The sequence below is a fragment of the Rhincodon typus genome, chromosome 3 (genome assembly GCF_021869965.1).
Source record: "Rhincodon typus isolate 14 chromosome 3, sRhiTyp1.1, whole genome shotgun sequence".
NCBI lineage: Eukaryota > Metazoa > Chordata > Chondrichthyes > Orectolobiformes > Rhincodontidae > Rhincodon > Rhincodon typus.
The window spans coordinates 79,908,535-79,929,423 of record NC_063334.1 but is presented as its reverse complement, the minus strand read 5'-3'; the positions used below and the strand labels follow the sequence as shown (position 1 = coordinate 79,929,423).

General features: G+C 39.6%; 1 protein-coding gene across 2 annotated transcripts in view; it reads right to left on the bottom strand.

The window, feature by feature from the left end:
* Positions 1-217: 217 nt before the first annotated feature.
* LOC125482847 overlaps positions 218-20,889 on the bottom strand; it is a 112,001-nt gene continuing 91,329 nt past the window's right edge. For both annotated transcript variants that reach the window (XM_048595418.1, XM_048595417.1), the window contains 2 exons: positions 10,427-10,570; positions 218-4,148 (listed from right to left, as the gene is read on the bottom strand). In XM_048595418.1, the coding sequence (XP_048451375.1) occupies positions 3,643-4,148; positions 10,427-10,570 (650 nt within the window). In that variant the 3' untranslated portion in view covers positions 218-3,642. The remainder of the gene's footprint in view (positions 4,149-10,426; positions 10,571-20,889) is intronic.

Below are 20,889 nucleotides of genomic sequence, written 5' to 3'. Positions count from 1 at the left end.
ATGGGAGTTATGTATAGATCCATCTTTTGGGTCACAATTGTTGCAGATCCATTGCAGTTTCCCTCCATTTGACACTGTGGAAATGTCCAAATTTGAATGATTTTAATAAAGAAAATCTATACCTTTCAATTTTTTTTCTTGTCTTTCATTTTTCCAGCTGGCAAGCCTTATTCCTCATTCTACTCATAGCCCTGAAATAATTATACTCTGTGCTTTTATGACATGAGAGAGATTCCTTTTGCAATGCACCATTTCTTAAAACAACTGCAGCATAAAACAATTTACTTATAAATCAAATACAAGGAAATAGAAAAATCTTTGTGAGGGTGTTTAGAACTTTCCAATTCTTTAGAGTTTATTGTTTTATTTTGAAATGTTTTAGAATGCAATTGGCTATCATGAGAAATTTATCTGATGTTATTGCAGTGATATTCAAATTTTACAGTTTCTACCTCTAGTCAGGATTTTAAGATCAGGGTGATGAAGAAATGGCACTACACTGAGAGCTGCCCATGGATACTTGTAGGCTTACTGAGCCATGTGGACAGTTAATTCAGCATGAAGCCTCTACAGGATAAATGGGAATAGGAATAGATGATTCAGATTTCAGGTTGTGTTTTGCCATTCAATGAGATAGGAAACCTAATTCTGATGCCCATTTAAGCCACATATCCCTTAAAAATTTAGTTAAAAACTATCAATCTCAGTTTTAATGTTAACCATCAATTATAGTTTGTGGAAGAGAATTCTAACCTTCTTCCACACTTTGTATGTAAATGTGTTTTCTAATTTCACTCATGCGGGATCTGGCTGTCATCCTACATTCGTCACACACTCCTAATTAAAGTGCATGTCCGTTGTTTTTACTTTCTGGTTGAGTGCTGTTCCAACAACACTCAAGAAACTTGACATCCAGGAAAAAGCAGTCCACTTCATTGGCACCCCATCCACCACCTTCAGCATTCACTTCCTTCGCCACCAATGCACAGCATTGTAACATCCACCAAGGTTCCTTCAACCATACCTTCCAAACCTAGGAACAATACCAACTAGAAGGACAAAGTCAGCAAATGAAATTCCCCTCTAAGCCACACATCGTCCTAACTTGGAACTATATCTCTGTTGATTCACTGTAATTGAGTCAAAAATCTGAAACTCCTTTCCTGACAGCACTGTGGGTGGACCTACTTCCATGGACTGCAGCCACTCAAGGTGGCTCACCAGCACCTTCTCAAGTACACGTAGAGGTGCACCCAGTCAGCAGTGCCCACATCCTGTGAAAGAATAACTTCAAATAAAAGGCGCAGGGGCAACATGAAGAAAAAAGTTTTTTGCAGTGAGTGTTAATGACCTGAAACTCCCTGCCCATGAGGATTGCAGAAGTGAAAAATGATTTCAGAAGGAAATTTGACAGGCATTTAATGAAGTAAATTTTCAGGCATATGGCATTAAGTTGGGGAGTGGGACTGAGTGGATTGCTCCTTGTGGAACTGGCATAGGCTTAATCGGTTGATTGGCCTCTCTTTGGGCTGAAAATACTTGCTTTTTTTTCTTTTCATCCTCCCTCTACTAACAGCTGGTCCTGCCCTTCATGCCCTCTAAATACTCTCCCAGTTATGACCACTTCCAAGAGGAAAGCCAAGTAGTGCAATAATGTCGAGGAGTCCTTGTTTTATCAGAAGCTTTGAGGACAGCAAAAAATACTTCAGGACCTGCCACACACCTCGTTGTATACTTCTGAAACTTGAAACAACTGCATAAACCAGTAAGTACAAATTAGATTTGTTAAAAGAAGACAAGAAGTTAAAGCTCTTTAGTTTGCACTCATAATATTTGCGTTTCTTCTCTCCTTTTAGCAACGTTTTGTATTAACAAGCAACTATTTAGATTTGTCAGAAAGCAAAATAAAGAGGATTAAGAGACAGATGGAATTGACAATGTAAAAACAAATCTACGACACAATTTCTGAACAAATGAGTCCCCATGCTTACAAAATTAAACTTGTAGGAGTTTCTTTGACGGTGATTGCAAATTATCACATTGTTTAAGGATTCACTTGCACCTGAATGGACTGACCCTAACATTTCTAGTGTGTTTTTTGGTACTAGTGGTTAAAGACAGCAATTTCACTTCCTTGCAGTGATTTCAATACCAAGTCTATCAATGAGGTATTACAGTACAGGGTTTGAAAGAGCAGGATTACTAACAGAAACGTTTGGATTTCCATGTTTAACTGCACATTTGTGGTCACCATTGCAGACAATACAGTTGACTAATTTATTTCATAATAGTGTTAAGTGGCATTGATCTCACTATTGGCATAATCTTCATGTATTCCTAAATAACTTTAAATTAAGTAACTAAGGACAGCCTTTTTGCCATTAAAGGACAAAAAATGGAAACCAGTGGGTGTGTCAGCACTAGCAGAGTCAAAGAGGGCGAGTGCCAGGGTGCAGGGAAGGTCTATTCATCCACAAGTGTCAGTAGCCAAGTAAGGCATGATTAAAATTAACTGAGCCTGACTGAAATTTTCCAGTTGGCACGTGAATCACATGGGGTGACAGGAAAAGGCCAGGCACTCGTGGTCTCCCAATGAAAGTTTGGGTGTAAGGTAGGGCTTGTGGCCCTCCCTTGCCTATCTGTACACATCCCTGAGGAGAGGCTATACCTCCAACATATTGGCCCAGAGCTGGAGCCATTGTTTGATTCAATTTGCTTTAAGTTGCTGAGAGGATGCTTCAAGTTGGAGGAAGCCTCCACCTCCCTTGCCTGCAAGGAGATTCTGTTGTTTCTTTCTTCTTAATGATCCTCCAGCTCCACGAGTCCATCACCATCCTTACTTGAAAGGCAAGCATGCCCTCTGTCTACTCATTGGCCAATTCAATGAAAATCATCGTTCCACAACTATTTCTGATGCATTGCAGAATCAGTAGTCTGCCTGCTGTTAAAATCTTTTGCATGTTTCATAATAATTAGCCTTCAATTTACAATATTTATTTATGTCCAGTTTCCCTGGATTCTCTACTTAACATTATAATTGTTTCATATTCTGAAGTAATATTTCCTATTCTGGAAATTTTAAACTAAAACCCTGTCATCAATACATGTTTATGAATACATTTTCCTAAAAAAAGCAGATTTTATTACCAAATTAGTTGTTTCAACTGGATTTTTTCTATTGTATTGTAAAGTATTGATTTTAAAGTTTTTGTAAAATCTATATCTTTGTAAAATAGTACAAGATCACTATTATTTGCAATAATCTATAGTCTGTCAGAATCCAAGTGTTAACAATGGATATGAAGTAAAGCTCACACACTTTTTTGTGCATGGTACATTAAACGCAAAATGTAAACCATTTCTCCATAAAAGATAGGAAAACTATTATTCACACCTGTGGCCTCTGTAGATTAATACAAAAATTATTTAAAAAAATTAAAAAATTAAGATGTGAACACTGACTAACACCAGAAAAAAAAATTTTCAAGTGTATTCCATTTCCTGTGGAAGCCCTAGTACATTTGCTGCCCAGGTGGCTATGTCTGTGAACCATTAACCCTCGGCTTCTGACTTTATTTTTCTACTCATGAACTGTTACTAATTTCAAAATACCAGTGTGCCAAGTAACAGAAGATCTATTGCTCAGTCCTGCCAAGGTGGCCTTTGTTGTTTCATTTTAGTTTTGCTTTTTTGGACTGGTTTAGCTGTACCTTGACTGATGCATTTTTCAGAGCTACCCTGTTTGGAGAGATCATGTTGTGATTCTACAATGGTAGTTATACTTTCATTAGACATCCTTGGTTCCCCAGGTCGAAGTTTTAGAGAAGAAGCTGTTGCAATGGTAAATGCTTCGGTTTTAAGCTCTGGTCTTGTTGCCTCATTTTGTGGTGTGCTAGCATTTCCATCCACTTTTACTTTTCCATCTGGTTTTCGTGGCTTTGAAGCAAATTGTGAGGAATGACCACCATCAGTCTTTTTTTCCATGTTCTCTTTTCTCAGATTGTGAAGAGTTTCTAGGGCATGACTGAACTCTTCCTTCAAGGTTTCAAGTTCACTGGCCAATGAATCTCGTTGTTCTTTACAATCTTTGACACAGCATTCCAAGGAAAGGAAGAATTCTTTCCCAAATCTGGATAGAGCCTCATCACCTTAAAAAGGAAGATAGTAACATGTTCAGATTAAAGTAGATATTCCATTTCAAGAGGAACAGTGAAATAGATTTACTCATTCCAAGAAATAAATACATATATCAAAATAACCTTGACAGGAATAGGTATGTAGTTGAATGTTTTTAAGTATAATTATCAACAAACTTTTACAGACACAGATAAACTGTATGGGAAAAAAATTGGGAACTAATTACAAAATCATGACAAAATTACATAAATTCTAACTCTTATATTGTCAATGGCAAATCTCTGAGTTTAAGTCCCACTCCAAGACTGAGAATCAAAAAGAAAGGCTGACACTTCAGTGAAATACTGTGCTATTGTGCCAGCTTTTGGATCAGATATTAAACTGAAGCCATCTACTTTCTGAAGTGGACATAAAAGATTTTGTGGCACAATTCCAAGTAAAAGTTGAGGAGCGATCCCTGTCACCTGGCCAATTTTTATCCCTCAAACAACATCACAAAAACAATTATTCAGTCATTGTCACATTCATGTGTAGGAGCTTGTTGTGTGCAAATTGGCAGGTGTTTTTCCACAGTACAGCAGTGACTGCACTTCAAAAATACCTGATTGGATGTAAGGCACTCTGAGATATTTAGTGGTTGGAAAAGCACTAAATAAATGCAATTATAATTTACACAAGAAATGAAATTGTTTTGCAGTGTAATATGGTGTTTGCAGTGGGATGTGTCACCAAAATCTACATTTGCAACTTTTATTAAGTGAACAGTGGTTCCGTACCATTGCACCATATGATTACCAACAACACTTAATGGAATAATACCAGACTGCTTTTGATTATAAAAAGGATACAGACAAAATTGTGAAGGTGTCTAAAGTGGGTTACAAGGGGTGTGTAGCATGCCAATGCAACCTCTGAAGGCCCAAAAATGTTAGGTCAGTAGTACAGGCACACTTAATAGGGAATATATTGTCTACACATTGGATAGGGGTAAACAATAACCTTAAGCAAGTGTTAGATCCTATACAAATGGATTGAAAATAAAAGGGTGCTCTGAGATTTTTCTGCTATGAACACATCATGTAGTCCAGCACCTACAGCATAAATAGGTCATGATATCCATAGTATGAAAACTGTGGTGCCATCTTGGAGCTCTATGGTGTGTTTAGCCTTGCACTGTTAAACATACAGGTTTTCCTCCACCATACCAGCTCTATTGAAAGGTGTGAATTAGTTAAAGGTTAGTTGTTGTATTATTTCCTCTAGTTGTTGCTAATATTCTATACATTTTAGGTGTTTTTCTATATTTCTCAGAAGTTTAAATGGTTTAAAGGGACTAGACATTGTTGTTGAAGAAGTACTTTGATGGTGACTTAAACACAAACCAGTTACTTCCAAATATGGGTGGCCTATTAAGGTTTCGTCTTGGCATTGAGCACGACTTGGAGAATGATCAGAGGCCACCCAAAGCAGAAGGAGTTGTGAGCAGAAAGTAAAGGATAATTCAGAGAAGGATAATACAAAGACTGTCAGCATCATCTCCTCCATGGACATCAAAATATACAGGTATGCCGCTTCCATTTCTTCCTGCTGCCTTCTTTTGTGTTCCACTGGCTTTTGTAAGAAAGAGGGAAGTGTGCCAGTGAGCCTCACGTAATATGTTTGGGTGATCCAACTGTCATGGTTTAATAGCTGTCAATTAATGTAAGCCACGAGATAAGGAGGTATCAGGTTTGTTGAGTGTTGAAGGATAAGGGTAAAGTATGTGGAGGCTAGGTTAGGTCTATGTCCTGAGTGATGAAAGTCAATTGAGCTTTGAGTGAAGCTAGTGATCCAGTTAGTGGGATTGGCATTTGAAGGTACACACTTGACACTGATAACTTATGAAATTGTTAACTTATTTATGCTCTATGTTTCGAGCTCTAGGCTATCCAGGACAAAACAGCCCACTTGAATTTCACCCCATCTACTGCCTTAAACAGCTTTGACCACCAATGAACAGTGAGAACAGCGGATACCATCTACAAGGTGAACTGCAGCAACTCACCAGGTTTAGGTAAGAAAAGGTGGTTTAGCCAGCAGTGCCCACATCCCGTCAATGAATTAAAAATGACTTATATTAAATTCATGGGAAGGGAGAGGCCCACGACAATGGGAAACCTGACAGTTTTATGGTCACAGTCTAAGGGCTGGAGAGGAACCTCCTATTAGAGAGCCCTGTGCCCAGTGGAGACTCCTGGCCACCAATCCCCATCAGCCTCCTCAGCAGAATCTGCTAACTTGCCCCTGGTGAAACCATGGACTTAGCTGTTAGTCTAGTCTACACTGGCATTTGGGATTGCTTGTAGTCACTATAGTGCCACTGCGACATCTGGGATCACTAAAGTGCTAGTCATCTGGTTGCCTTGTCATGGGACTTCCTCCTAAGAGGAGTAGAAATTGCACCTCCAACCAATTAATTTAGTCTCAGTAGTAAATGATTGTGGGCAGCTGTCAGGATAGTGGGAGGGCTGGGATTTTAGCGCCCTGTTAAATCTAGCCCATGTCTGTTTTTATGAACGGAGTTTCTACAGGGGGTACGATTGCAGTTTTATCACAGTCTAATCCTTTCTTTAATCAAAACATTTGCTGTACACTTATAAATAACAATCAGGTTTTTAATTTGGAATCCAATTTTTTTCTTTTATCAATCCAGGACTGGACGGCCAAAGTCACCCCCTATAGTTTTTGGTCTGTTAACTCTGATTCTCTTTTTACAGATGCTGACAGATGTGCTGAGTATATCCTGTTTTTTCTGATTTGGTTTCAGATTGTAGCATCTTCACTATATTGCTTTTGATTAGATTTTCTCTTGTTGGATATAGTCATTAAAAGGCACTTATTTAGTGTGAATGTTAGTCCCCATTTATGAAGCCAAGCCTGAATGTTGTCCGGATTTTGCTGCATAGAAATTCTAACTGTTTCAGTATCACTTGATCAGGGAAATGAACACTACAAAAACATCAGTGAATATGCCCACTTCTGACCTCATAGTGGAGGGAAAGTCATTGCTGAAGCAACTGAAGATGGGTTGGGCCTAGGACACTACTCTGGGGAATTCCTACAGTGATATCCTAGGCCAAAATGACTAGCCTGCAACAATCACAACCATCTTCTTTTGTGCTGGGCACAAGTTTGCACCAGTGGAGAGTTTAATCTCTCATATCCCATTCAGATCAATTTTAACAGGGCTCTTTGATGCCATGCTCAATCAAACGTTCACTTGATGTCAAGGACAGTCAGTTTCACATCATCTCTGAAATTTATCTCTTTGGGCCATGTTTGGGCCAAAGCTATAACACAGTCTGGAATCAATTGAGCCTGATGGGATCTAATATAAGTATCAATGACCAATTATTGCTAAAGAATTGCCATTGATAGCAGTGTCAATGATATCTTCCATCACTTTGCTGATGATTGAGAGTAAACTGATGTGACAGTAATTGGTGAATTGGATTTGTCCTCCTTTAGTGGACAGGACATACCTGAGCAATTTTCCATTTTGTCAAGTGGCTGCTAGAATTGCAGTTGTCCTGGTACACTTTGGTTAGTGCATAGAATGCTTTGGAGCACATGTTGAAGACTACAGCTAAGATTATATCAAGGTCCAAAGCCTTTGCTGTACTCCATGTGTTCAGGCGTTTCTTGTTATCACATGGAGCATTTCTAATTGGCTGAAGATTGGCATCTGTAATGCTGGGAAACTCAAGAGAAGGTTGAGATGGATCAGCCACTTGACAGCCCTGTCTGAAGATGGTTGCAAATGCTTCAGCATTTTCCTCTTCATCCACATTCTGGATGGGGATATTGTGGAGTCTTCTCATCCCCCTGGTTGTTTAATTATCCATTATCAATATCACTGGTGGTGATAGCATGGCAAAATATTGATTTGGTCTATACACTTTCTGATCATTTAGTTCTGTGTACAGCATATTTCTCTTACCGTGCAGAGTGCATTCGGTCGTGCGTTGTCATTAGGTTGATACCTCATTTTTACACATGTTCCTGGCATGCACTCCTGCACTCCTCACTGAACCATGGTTAGTCTTTTGGTTTGATGGTAATGCTAGGGTGAGTGATATGCCAGCCACGAGGTTACTAATTATGGTGGAATACAATGCTGTTACTAACGAGGCATCTTGTTTGAAACTTAAGACGCTGAGGGTATTGAGAGGGAACATGTGGAAGCTGCCACTTACAATAGAATCTAGATCTACAGGTCACTGTTTCACAATTAGGGGTCATCAACTTAAGACAGAAATAAGGATTTTTTTGTCTTAGACAGTCGTGGGTCTTTGGAACTTTATTCCTCAGAATGTGGAGGTGATGGCATTGGACTGAGGTTGACAAAGTCAGAAGTCACACAATATCAGATTATAGTCCAACAGGTTTATTTGAAATTACAAGATTTCAGTGCGATGTTCCTCTGTCAGGTATCTTCACCAAACAAAGGAGCAGCGCTCCAAAACCTTGTGATTTCAAACAAACCTGTTGGACTATAACCTGATATCATGTGACTTCTGACTTCTTCCTCAAAAAGCAGATGTACACAGATTCTTGATAAGTAACAAGGTGAAAGGTCTCAGGTGTAGGTGGGAATGTGCAGTAATCAGATCAGCCATGATCTTAATGAATGGCAGAATACTCTCAAGGTGCTGAGTAGTCTATTCCTGCTCCCAATTCGTACAGTCCTGATAAGGAACTAATGGATACATGTTAAGAGTATTTTTGATGTTAAAAAATCTTAACTTACGATGAAACTGACTAGTATATAACAATGAAACTGATAAATGGTTCAGTAAATCTTTTTTAAAGTCACTTCCTGTATTTGTAAATCAGGATGGATTAATTTACATTTGTAGATAAGAAAATTAATTTTATGGAAATGTGAACTGTAACCTAATCCATTCAATTTCAAGTACATTATGGGCGCAAGCTGGAAATTCACTCTTGAGATCTTAAGTCAGAAATCTCCGCAGATCTGTATAATGTTCTATTTAATTTTCTCTGCCTGTAAATTTTCATTCATTTACTACACTGCTCATTTACACTTTTACAGGGAAAAAATATTCTGTATATCAAATCTATTTAAATTTACAGATTTTTTTTAATGCATCAAACTGTAAAATTTTGGTTGAAATTTTAAAATAGTATAGATTCAAGTTTACGATCCCAATAGGGAGCCTGCTGGACAAGAGTGAGAATGTGGAAATTACTCCCAGATGTTATAACTCAAGTTTAGTGAGCAATAGATGATATTTAGCTGCGAGAATGAAGAAACGTTGAATAATTATCAAGAATATGACAATGTAATACCACACACATTTTATACTACAGCAGTAAAAGTATTTGTTCAACCAGGTTAATGTCGACCTTTTTTATGAAACAGAACAGAACTAAAATAAAAACACTGTGAAAGGATGTAAATAACCATGCTGCTTTACAATGCATTGTTATACATTATGGTAGGTTTGCAACAACATCCTAAAGAAAAAAAATGACCGTCACTCTGGTAATGCCTACTGCCCATCATTTTGCTGCTTTTTTTGGATTAATCCCATGGAAAAGCAAGTTGTTCTGTAGTCCATAAAATGTACGAAGATGCAAGCAGCAAACATGCTGCTAACAATCATTATTTAAAGGCATTTTTTTCATAGTTGTTATTTTGACATAAATCCCATTTCTATGTATTTGCATAGTCAGACATAACAAGTTTCAGCAACTAGAGATGGGAGGATGTATACTAACCATAAGACATTATAGACTGTGGACCTATAGCTAGTCATGAGCCTCTACTAGATATGGGTTAGTACTGTGTTTCGTTCATGAGTCATTCACCCCATAACATGGTCCGCAGCTGCATGACACTGGCTTTTTATATATGTCTCACAACTTGTGTTGAATTCTCAAATTAATTTAATGGGTAACTAGCTGGAAGGTCTAGTAACACAGATTCAATGTTTTCTCCAAATATGGAGCAATATGCACGGAAGGCCTGAACTAGGACAATATGGAAGTAAAATGATGTATCCAAGTAAATTGTCAATGACACCCAATGCGTTTCTACTATGCTCAACAATTCTACCTTTTAGCTTCTGGTTGCTCCTTTGCATATTGACTGGTCTGAAGTTGGTCTAGCAATGTTTAATGTCCACTTTCTTTGATCTGCTGGGAACCAGACATCTGCCTGATATTGTAGAATAATTTAAGAAATAAAAAGGAAATACAATGCTGCTCATGTGTTATTTCTTACCATCACTATGCTGATTTTGGAATGGCATCAGATCATTCACTGCATCCTGCATTTGTTCCGCATTGTTTTTAAAAGTTGTTAAAAAATCTGTTAGTGCTGCTTCGGTTGTCATCTCCTGTAGATTTGTATACGACATTAGCACTTCTGCAAGTAAAAATATTAACAATTGCTGTAGCTATGCAAAACAATTAAAAAAATACATTCATAAAGAAGCAAAATACTATGGATGCTGGAAATCTCTCATAAAAACAAAATGCTGGAGAAACTCAGCAGGCTAGATAGCATCTGTGGAGAGAAAAACAGAGTTATTATTTCAAGTCCAATGCAGCTGTCCTTCAGATGCTGAAAATACATTTATAATTATGATCCCAGCTGATGGTAAAGCTGGACAAATCAGATGCTAGAGTGAAACCTGGCCTGACAGACTATCAATTTTATTTTTGCCATTTGGTTACTAAAAGTACTTTTAACAAAATAATATAAGTTTATGATACAAAGTAAAAGAAAAATAACTAAGTATGTATATATAAGATTATTAACAAGGATCTTATAAATAGCAACAAAGAAATTCAAACCTTTTATCCAGCAAGATCCTTTATACTCAACCGAGTGAAGTATCACTCCTATCTTCCGTTTAAAATTTCTTACCGAACCAATGAGATTATAGACATTACTTTTCAGTAACTATCTGCACTTTCACTGTGGTTCTCTCCATTATTGTCTCTCCTTGAGACACACAGCAAAACTAACTCAAAATTTTTTACTCTGAATCTTAAGGAAAAAACACAGGCCTTTTTATTAGCCCTGTCTAAAGTTAAGCTCTATTGGCCTGGAGGCTGCCAAAACTAAAAATTGTCCTTCCACCAGAATGGAATTTTTCTTCTAAATTCAACCTACTTGCAGCCCCTTGATATCTTTCCTTTTTGTAGGTTGTAATTATTACATCTAGTAAAAACCCTGGCAAATATCTCCCCATTTAATTTTAGTTTACACGTTTTCTTGGAAAGGCTATTTTGAATACACAGTTCAAAAATGATTTTCTGACCTTTCTTTTAAAATAGTCCCCTCCACAGCATTGAAAACCAAAATTCCATGTTAACTCTACATTAAAATCAAGCTCCCAAGTAATAATAATAGACTTTTATCACAATGGAGATTTGAAAATAATGAAGCTAATTGTTAGTGCCTCAGCATTCTGTGCTGTAGTTTCTCTGAAAAAGAGCAATAACACATTGTTTTGTAATAAAGTGAAAGATAGTGCAACAGAAGATATAAAACATAAATCTAAAACATTTTCTCAAACTAAAACGGCAGATTATGGCAAAGGGGACACAGATGATAAAAGGTGAATTTAGTACTGATGTCAGGCAGATTTATTCTACCCAAAGAATGACACATGGTGCAGACAAATATTTTGTTCACCAGTGATAGTTTATCAAATGCAGCAGTTTTTCAGGTCTGAATTTTATCTAAGGTACCAATGAGCTCAACCGAGTTATCTGAATTCAATTCTTTGCTGCTCACCTCATCACGTACACACCATGCCACTTTGGCACCTCTCATGCTATCTTGTGCTCATCAGCTGCACTCACTACTGCTCGGATCTTCCAGGATTTTTGCTGCTGGTACCATATTTAAAGTCCAGTTATACACCAGGTCAATTGCTGCCATCCCTTCATTCTACACATGGTGGGAGATTCTGAGTGCATGTCGATGGCATTGGTGAAACTCCATTGGAAATAGAATCTCACTCAACCACATCTCTTGCGTTTCCCGCACCTCTGCCCTCACATCCCCCCCTCAACAAAAACAAAGACAGAATCCCCCTTGTCCTCACATATCACTCCACCAAACTCCGTATCCAATGCATCATTCTCCACCACTTCTGCCACCTACAATCCAGCCGCACAACCAAAGATATATTTCCCTCCCCACCCCTATCTGTCCTTCCTAGGTACCGTTCTCTCCGCGACTCCCTTGTCTGTTCCACAGTCCCCACTAGCCTCACGAACCCCGGCACCTTTCCCTGCAACTGCAGGAAGTGCTACACCTGCCCCTACACCTCTCCCCTCACCTGCCTTCAACACACAAACTTTCCACAGTAGACAAGGGTTCATCTGCACATCCCGTCAACTTGGTCTATTGCATCCGCTGCTCCCAATGTGGTCTCCTCTACATTGGTGAGACCAAGTGGAGGCTCGGAGACTGCTTTGTAGAGCACCATCGCTCTGTTCACAACTAACGACAACACCGTCCAGTCGCGAACCATTTCAACTCCCCCTCCGACTCCCTGGGCAATATGTCCATCTTGGGCCTCCTCCTGCGTCACAATGATGCCACACACAAACTGGAGAAGCAGCATCTCATATTCCGCCTAGGGAGCCAACAGCCCAATGGCTTAAACATGAATTTTAACCAGTTTCAAAATCTCCCCACCCCTGCCTCATCCCATGACCAACCCTCCCTTTCATCCCCGCCTCCTTGACCTGAAACAACCTGTCCATCTTCTCTCCCACCTATCTGCCCCTCCCACCTCAATGGCCAATCCCTATCACTCCATACCTGCACTAACCTATCACCATCCCACCTACCTACCCCAGCCCCACCCCTCCTCTCTCTATTTATTTCTGAGCTCCCTTGCCCCTCCCCATTTCTGAAGAATGGTTGCGACCCAAAACATCAACTTTCCTGCTCCTCTGATGCTGCCTGGCCTGCTGTGTGCCTCCAGCTCCAAACTGTGTTATCTTACATTTGTAAATGTATTTCTACTTTACTTTGTAAAGACCATGCCTTTTTTTCAACTTTTCTGTAGTTTTGAAAAAGAAGGTTTGAAAAACCAAAGATTGTTGAATGATTCCTGCAGTTTATAAAAGGAAGAAGCATAGAATCCCCACAATGTGGAAGCCGACCATTCAATACATCGAGTCCACACGACCCTCTGAGCAGCATCCCACCCAGATACAACCCCCATCCCATCCCTGTAAACCTACATTTCCCATGGCTAATTCACCTAGCCTACACATCCCAGGACACTATGGGCAATTTAGTATGACTGATCCACTTAACCCGCACATCTCTGGACTGTGGGAGGAAACTGGAGTACCCAGACAAACCCACACAGACATGGGGAGAATGTGCAAATGCTACACAGTCACCCAAGGCTGGAATCAAACCTGTGTTCCTGGCACTGTGAAGCAGCAGTGCTAACCACTGAGCCACCAAGCTGCTCATTCTACTCTCTGCAGTAAAAGCTACTTAAAGCCTGAAGAAAACCAGTTTACATTTTTTTTAGTACTTTCTGTAATCTGTGACTTTTATTTAATAAGTCAGAGTCCTTTTATAAATGTGAACCAACCAACCTGTTTCTTCTGAATCAATGGAAGTGTCTAAAGAAGGAAGGTATGGAGGCAGCATTTTGATAGTACAAAAGCCACCTCCAGCAGATCCTGTGACAAGAGATGATCAAGCTGCTTTCACAGTTTTCCCTCCACCCAGAACGATGATGAGTTTTTTTCTGTCTGTGTCTGTCTTTGTGTGTGTTTGAGAAGAAGTTTATAACAAGGTTAAAGTTTTAATTCGTAAATTGTTGTATGCTATGCTCCTAATTGTTTACCTGGAACTATTTGTTCCCTAATGCCAGACTGGCATAACATCTTGATATTGTCATGTTGTCACCCAACAGAATGACTTGAAAGGACGGTCCTAATGAGTGACCAAATCACTGACTGATCTCTGTGAAGCTGCCCATTGACTATCCACCACTGACTGGTTGCACTGGACCTGCAAGACTCACAGTGGCCCACTTTCCAGACTGTAATGACTGGGAATCCCTGACACTGACCACCCCAAACATGTCCAAGCCCCAGACCGATATATGATGACATCCTTGACTTACCGGGCCAGTAGCCTCTGACTGACAACAATCTCCTTTGACTTGACTGCGGTCTACTTCCCTTAAGAACAAAGAACAAAGAAAATTACAGCACAGGAACAGGCCCTTCGGCCCTCCAAGCCAGCGCCGATCCAGATCCTCTATCTAATCCTGTCGCCTATTTTCCAAGGATCTGTATCCCTCTGCTCCCTGCCCATTCATGTATCTGTCTAGATACATCTTAAATGCCCGCCTCTACCACCTCCGCTGGCAACGTGTTCCAGGCACCCACCACCCTCTGCGTAAAGAACTTTCCACACGTATCTCCCTTAAACTTTTCCCCTCTCACCTTGAAATCGTGACCCCGAGTAACTGAGTCCCCCACTCTGGGAAAAAGCTTCTTGCTATCCACCTTGTCTATACCTCTCATGATTTTGTAGACCTCAATCAGGTCCCCCCTCAACCTCCATCTTTCTAATGTAAAGAATCCTAATCTACTCAACCTCGCTTCATAGCTAGCGCCCTCCATACCAGGCAACATCCTGGTGAATCTCCTCGGAACCCTCTCCAAAGCATCCACACCCTTTTGGTAACGTGGCGACCAGAACTGTACGCAGTATTCCAAATGTGGTCGAACCAAAGTCCTATACAACTGTAACATGACCTGCCAACTCTCGTACTCAATACCCCGTCTGACGAATGAAAGCATGCCGTATGCCTTCTTGACCACTCTATCCACCTGCGTTGCCACCTTCAGGGTACAATGGACCTGAACACCCAGATCTCTCTGTGCATCAATTTTCCTCAGGGCTTTTCCATTAACCGTATAGTTCGCTCTTGAATTAGATCTTCCAAAATGCATCACCTCGCATTTGCCTGGATTGAACTCCATCTGCCATTTCTCCGCCCAACTCTCCAATCTATCTGTATTCTGCTGCATTTTCCGACAGTCTCCTTCACTATCTGCTACTCCACCAATCTTAGTGTCATCTGCAAACTTGCTAATCAGACCATCTATACCTTCCTCCAGATCATTTATATATATCACAAAAAACAGTGGTCCCAACATGGATCCCTGTGGAACACCACTGGTCACAGTTCTCCATTTTGAGAAACTCCCTTCCACTACAACTCTCTGTCTCCTGTTGCCCAGCCAGTTCTCCATCCATCTAGCTAATACACCCTGGACCCCACGCGACTTCACTTTCTCCATCAGCCTACCATGGGGAACCTTATCAAACGCCTTACTGAAGTCCATGTATATGACAGCTACAGCCCTTCCCTCATCTATCAACTTTGTCACTTCCTCAAAGAATTCTATCAAGTTGGTAAGATATGACCTTCCCTGCACAAAACCATGCTGCCTATCACTAATAAGCCCATTTTCTTCCAAATGTAAATAGATCCTATCCCTCAGTATCTTCTCCAGCAGCTTCCCCACCACTGACGTCAGGCTCACCAGTCTATAATTTCCTGGATTATCCTTGCTATCCTTCTTAAATAAGGGGGCAACAGAATTTGGGACATGGCCATTTCAGTGAAGCACATTCAGTGTGTTTACAACAAAAGCTGTTGGCACATGCTGTAGGTGTGCAATCAATGTGGCACTGTGCTGTACAGCATCATGTCCATCCCCTAGACTGATCACTGGCTTTGCTGAACACTCCTTGGAGGAATCACTGAGGAGGACAAAGGCACAAAATGTCCTCTGGGTGGACATTTTCATTGTCCATCATCAAGAGTGGCTCAGCAACAACACCGCTGACTGAGATGGTTGAGTCCTAAAGAACAGTATTGCTGGACTGGGTCTGCAGCAGGTGGTGAGTGAACCAACAAGAGGGAAAATATTCTTCACCTCAACTTTGCTAACCTGCCTGCCATATATGCGTCCATGATTGAATCGGAAGAGTGACTACTGCACAATCGTTCTGAAAACGAAGTTCTGTTTTTACGTTCAGAACACCCTCATTTGTGTTATTAGGCATTATCACCATAGACAGAGCTAAGTGACCCCACAATCAACGGATAAGTTCTAAGCTCTAAATTCCTGCCGCATACAGTTGTGAATAGTGGTGAACAAATAAACAACTCACAGGAGGAGGAGGTCCTGCAAATATCCCCAACCTCAATGATGACAGAGCCCCGCACATCAAGGTAAAAAATAAAGCTGAAGCATATACAAACCATCTTCAGCCAGAAGTGCCAAGTAGATGATCCATTAACTTCCAACAGAGGTTCCCACCATCACAGATGCCAGTTTTCAGCCAATTTGATTCACTCTATGTGATATCAAGTAACAGCTTGAGGCACTGGATACTGTAAAGACGATTGACTCTGACAACATTTCAAAAATAGTACTGAAGACTTATGCTTCAGAAGTTGCTGTGCCCTAGCCAAGTTGTTCATAAACAGTTACAACGCTGGCACTGGACTGGCAATGTGAAAAACTGCTCAGGTTTGTCCTGCTTTGTCTTACTGGACATATTAAACTCACAGTAGATGCTGTGAGGTTGTTCCCCTTCTAGGGGAGTCTTATCTATGTTCACGGACAAGACCAGCATGTATTGCCCATCCCTAGTTGCCCAGAGGGCAGTTCAGAGTTAACCACATTGCTGAGGGTCAGGTGTAGTCCAGACCAGGTAAGGATAGCAGATTTCCTGCCCTAAAGGATACAGGTAGTTCTGCTGTAACGCGTGTTTCATTCATGCAAATTGGCTGTAATGTGACTGATGAATGGTGGAAGCTGTTTGAATAACGCAAACTTTCTGCTGTACAGGTATAGTGATTTTCTATGGTGATTTCCCTATAGCGCAAGGTCACACAAGAAAGCAACTATTACATTATAGGAGAACTACCTGTATTAGTGAATCAGACCTTTTTTAATGACAGTTAACAGCAGTCATACACTCATCAACAGGCTAGCACTCTTCTTAAATTTTCAATTTTTCCCTTATTGAATTCAAATTTCACCATCGACAATAGTGGGATTTGAACCTATATCCCTAGAGCATTAGCTGGATTCTGGATTACTCGTCCAGTGATATTACCATAATACCACTGCTTTCCCTCTAAGAGGTCTATTTTCACTTTGGCCTCTCCTTTTTCAAAGAAGTTCTTACCATCCCTTTTTACTGTCCTTTGCGAATTTACAATCAAAATTTATTTTCTCCGCATTTTTTTGTTTTTGAAACATTCACAATCTTCTGGCAACTAATCTTTGCCACAGTTGATGTTTTTCCTTTCAATTTGATACTATCATTAACTTCTTTGGGTAACCACCATTGGTTTATCCCTTCCTAGAATCCTTCCATCTCACTAGGATATGTTTTTGATATGATTTAAAAATATTTTCTTAAAAGTCTCCCATTGTACATCAATTGCCTTTACTGCTAAATCCCTTTCCCAGTCCATTCCAGCCAACAATGTCCTTTATAATTACCCTTATTTGGTTCAGCACAGTTGTTTCCAATGCAAGCTTCTCACTCTCATAAAGAGGTAAAATCAAAGTATGAGAGATGCTGCAGTTAAAGTCCTTAAGTCCCAAACAAAGTCATATCAGACCCAATATGTGAATTTTGTTTCACTCTCCAGTGATACCACCAATAATGCTGAGTTCCCTAGCACTTTCTGTTTTTATTATACAGCATGAGCCTTGGACGAAAGCCCAGATTTCCATTGATCTGTTGAATGTGGTGCAAATGGTGTAGAACAGGCCTTTACATTTACTTTCAGGTTATAAGGGCATCTTTTTTCAAGGTTAAAGATATCTTGATACTTAATTTACAATAAAAAATAGGAGTTTTCCTCGCACATCTCTCCACTGTTTTGAACACATTATGGTGCTTTCTCCCGGGGAAAAGTACGCTAATAAGTTTCAACACTTAAAAATGCTGCTCAGTGCATTGGTGAATTTATGTTTTCAGCCAAAGCCCAATGGCAAATCATACTAGTTAAAAAATAACTACATTAAAATACAGTGTCTGACAGTACCTTTTTAAAATGTCAACACATTTACGTGGGTTTCCTGCAGTGGTCACAAACTGTCCAATGAGGCATTTTTTAAGGGCCTTAAAAATCCACACCATCGCACAAAAATAGCAGGGAGTCGGGGAAAATAATTTACAAATTTCTTAGAAGGCTGACAAGGTAACCCTGACATCAGTGATAGCAGAGATGTGATCCAAGTTCTCCGTGAAAAGGCCACACAAAAACTACACTGGACTAGTAAGGAGAGGAAATGTTTTTGCAATGTAAATTTCAAGATTTACCTTTCCTAAGGCTATTCTTTCCTCTAATGGGAGGTGAAAATCTGTACCGCATATCTAGGGAGAAAAAAATACTTTTAGCGCAGCTTCCCTCAGGCTCTTAATGTCGCTCATAAGTTCTTTTATTGTGTGCTTATAATTCATGAGATGAACCTTAACACTCAAAATTAATAAGTTTGGTTTTATCAGATGTTAAACTTAAAAATCTCAAAGCTCACATTAACATTGGTACTTTTGGGCTTGATGGAGAAGGGACAGGAAGTGGGCATCTACCCACAACCAGGAGACAAACTGACAATACCAAAATATTAATTAAGCTGGCAGCCTTGGATTTAATCTGCTCTACTTCTTTAATCCTGGTCAGATGAATTTCCCAAGCCCCAGATAATTCGGCAGCCAAATAAGACAAGTACATTTTATGGAGAAATGAAGTGCTTTACCAGCACTGATTGTGCTCCAGGAAGAAAATAGCGTGTTTCCAGGTTTACCTTGATCAGACAAACCCCACCCCTACCACTGCCATCCTGCTTTTCAAGATCATGGATCAGATCCCAGGCATCCTAGGATTACCCCCTCTTTGTTGCCCCTACTCCATGCTCCTGGTAGGGTCTACAACCTCCTAAATGCAGCTGCAGCCTCAGCCTCAGAGAGCTCTGAGCATGGCAGGAATCCAATGACATCAATCTCGTCCAGGAAAAAAGTTGTATGCTGTGGAATTAAAATTCCAACACATGTATGGAGATTGGGACTTCCAGATTTTCATTCTGGAAGTTCTCTGGTGATCAATGCAATCTGCGCACGTTAATACTAGCGTCCACCTTTTGTCTGTCTACATTTTAAATATCTGAATAATGCATCTTTTTAGAACTTTCTTTCTAAATAAAGTCAATTCTGGGCTGTGCTTCATTCATCTAAGTTCCATGCTCCAGAATAATCTATATTTAATATTTCAAATGTGTCAAGCCAAGAGTCTATTTAGGATTAGAATAACATTTCAATAGGTAGTCAACAATTTTAAATTTTGAATTTGAATTCCCTAGATACTTTGGGAACAGTCAAGATTTTTTTCTGTCAATAGAAATTACTTTACATGAGATACTTTTCAGGGTATTTCTTCCAGTGATATATGTTTTCAATATATGGTTCCACTGAAAAAATTACTGTAATGCTGCACAGTTTCTTGAGGATAAGAAACCCTGCTTTAAATTAAATAACTTGCTTAATTCAGATTTGCAAAATACAAAGGGCTCGAAAATTCAACACTCTTGAAAGACTGTCAATACCTTTTAATCAAAGTTATGATGACATCTATGTTTGAAGGTAAGGCCATATTGTTGGAATGAAAGTCTGTTGCTGACTATCAGAGCCTAAGTGGGGCTTGAACCATCTCAAACAATAAAAGTTGGCATGATTTGCCAAAAATTATCAGAGGCACAATAACGATGCAGGAAGATTTGCTTAAATTGCTGCAACAGTTTGTGGTTATTTGTGTTTGCGATAAAGGCATGTTGTTAGGCCAAAGCAGAGGGAGATTTACTGACTTCTGACCTGTGGAATACATTATATATTTGCTCCTCACACTGGATGAGAACAGTGGAAAATTAATCAATTTTCTTGCACTGCCCCAACTTATCTGGATAAGAACAGAAATTCATCACAACAAGAAAGTGATAAAACCCCAAATTACAAATCACAACAGCTTCTGTGCTCATTTGGTATCAAGTACAGGTTCACATTCAACAATACATCTTGTTTCTGAGCGAAATGTTGCCAGTAAAATGGGGTCAGATAATAGAGTCAGCTCATTTAGATGGCATAACTCCATGGTGGCAAGTTTAAAGCAGAGACGTTACTCCTGTTGGGTTTTTAAAAAAAGAAAAATATTTTCAACACTGCACAAACTTTAGGCCTATGAATAAAAGTGGCAGAATTTTCATAGTAATTTTACAGCTAGTAACGGCAAGGAACCTCTGGCTAAGAATTTAATACAGAGTTTTGTGCTGATGAAAATAATCACTAATAAAAATGTCTACTAATTAAGATGCTATAGTTCCATTAAAAACTAACTCTGCATCCAACATGATCCAAATCATGATCAGGAATCAGTTGGCAACCCTTTTTAATAGCTGCGTTCCCATAACAAAAGAATTTTATTCAAAACTGTAAAATGCACATTTCAATGATAAACTTAGCTGTACAAAGTTAAGGAAGAATATTTCCAGAATATTGAACGCTGCTTATGAAAAGAGTAATATTATTCCCTTTCATCCGCATTACTCACAAGTTTGTCTCATAACCAAACTAGTGATTGTCTTTTATCTTCTCAA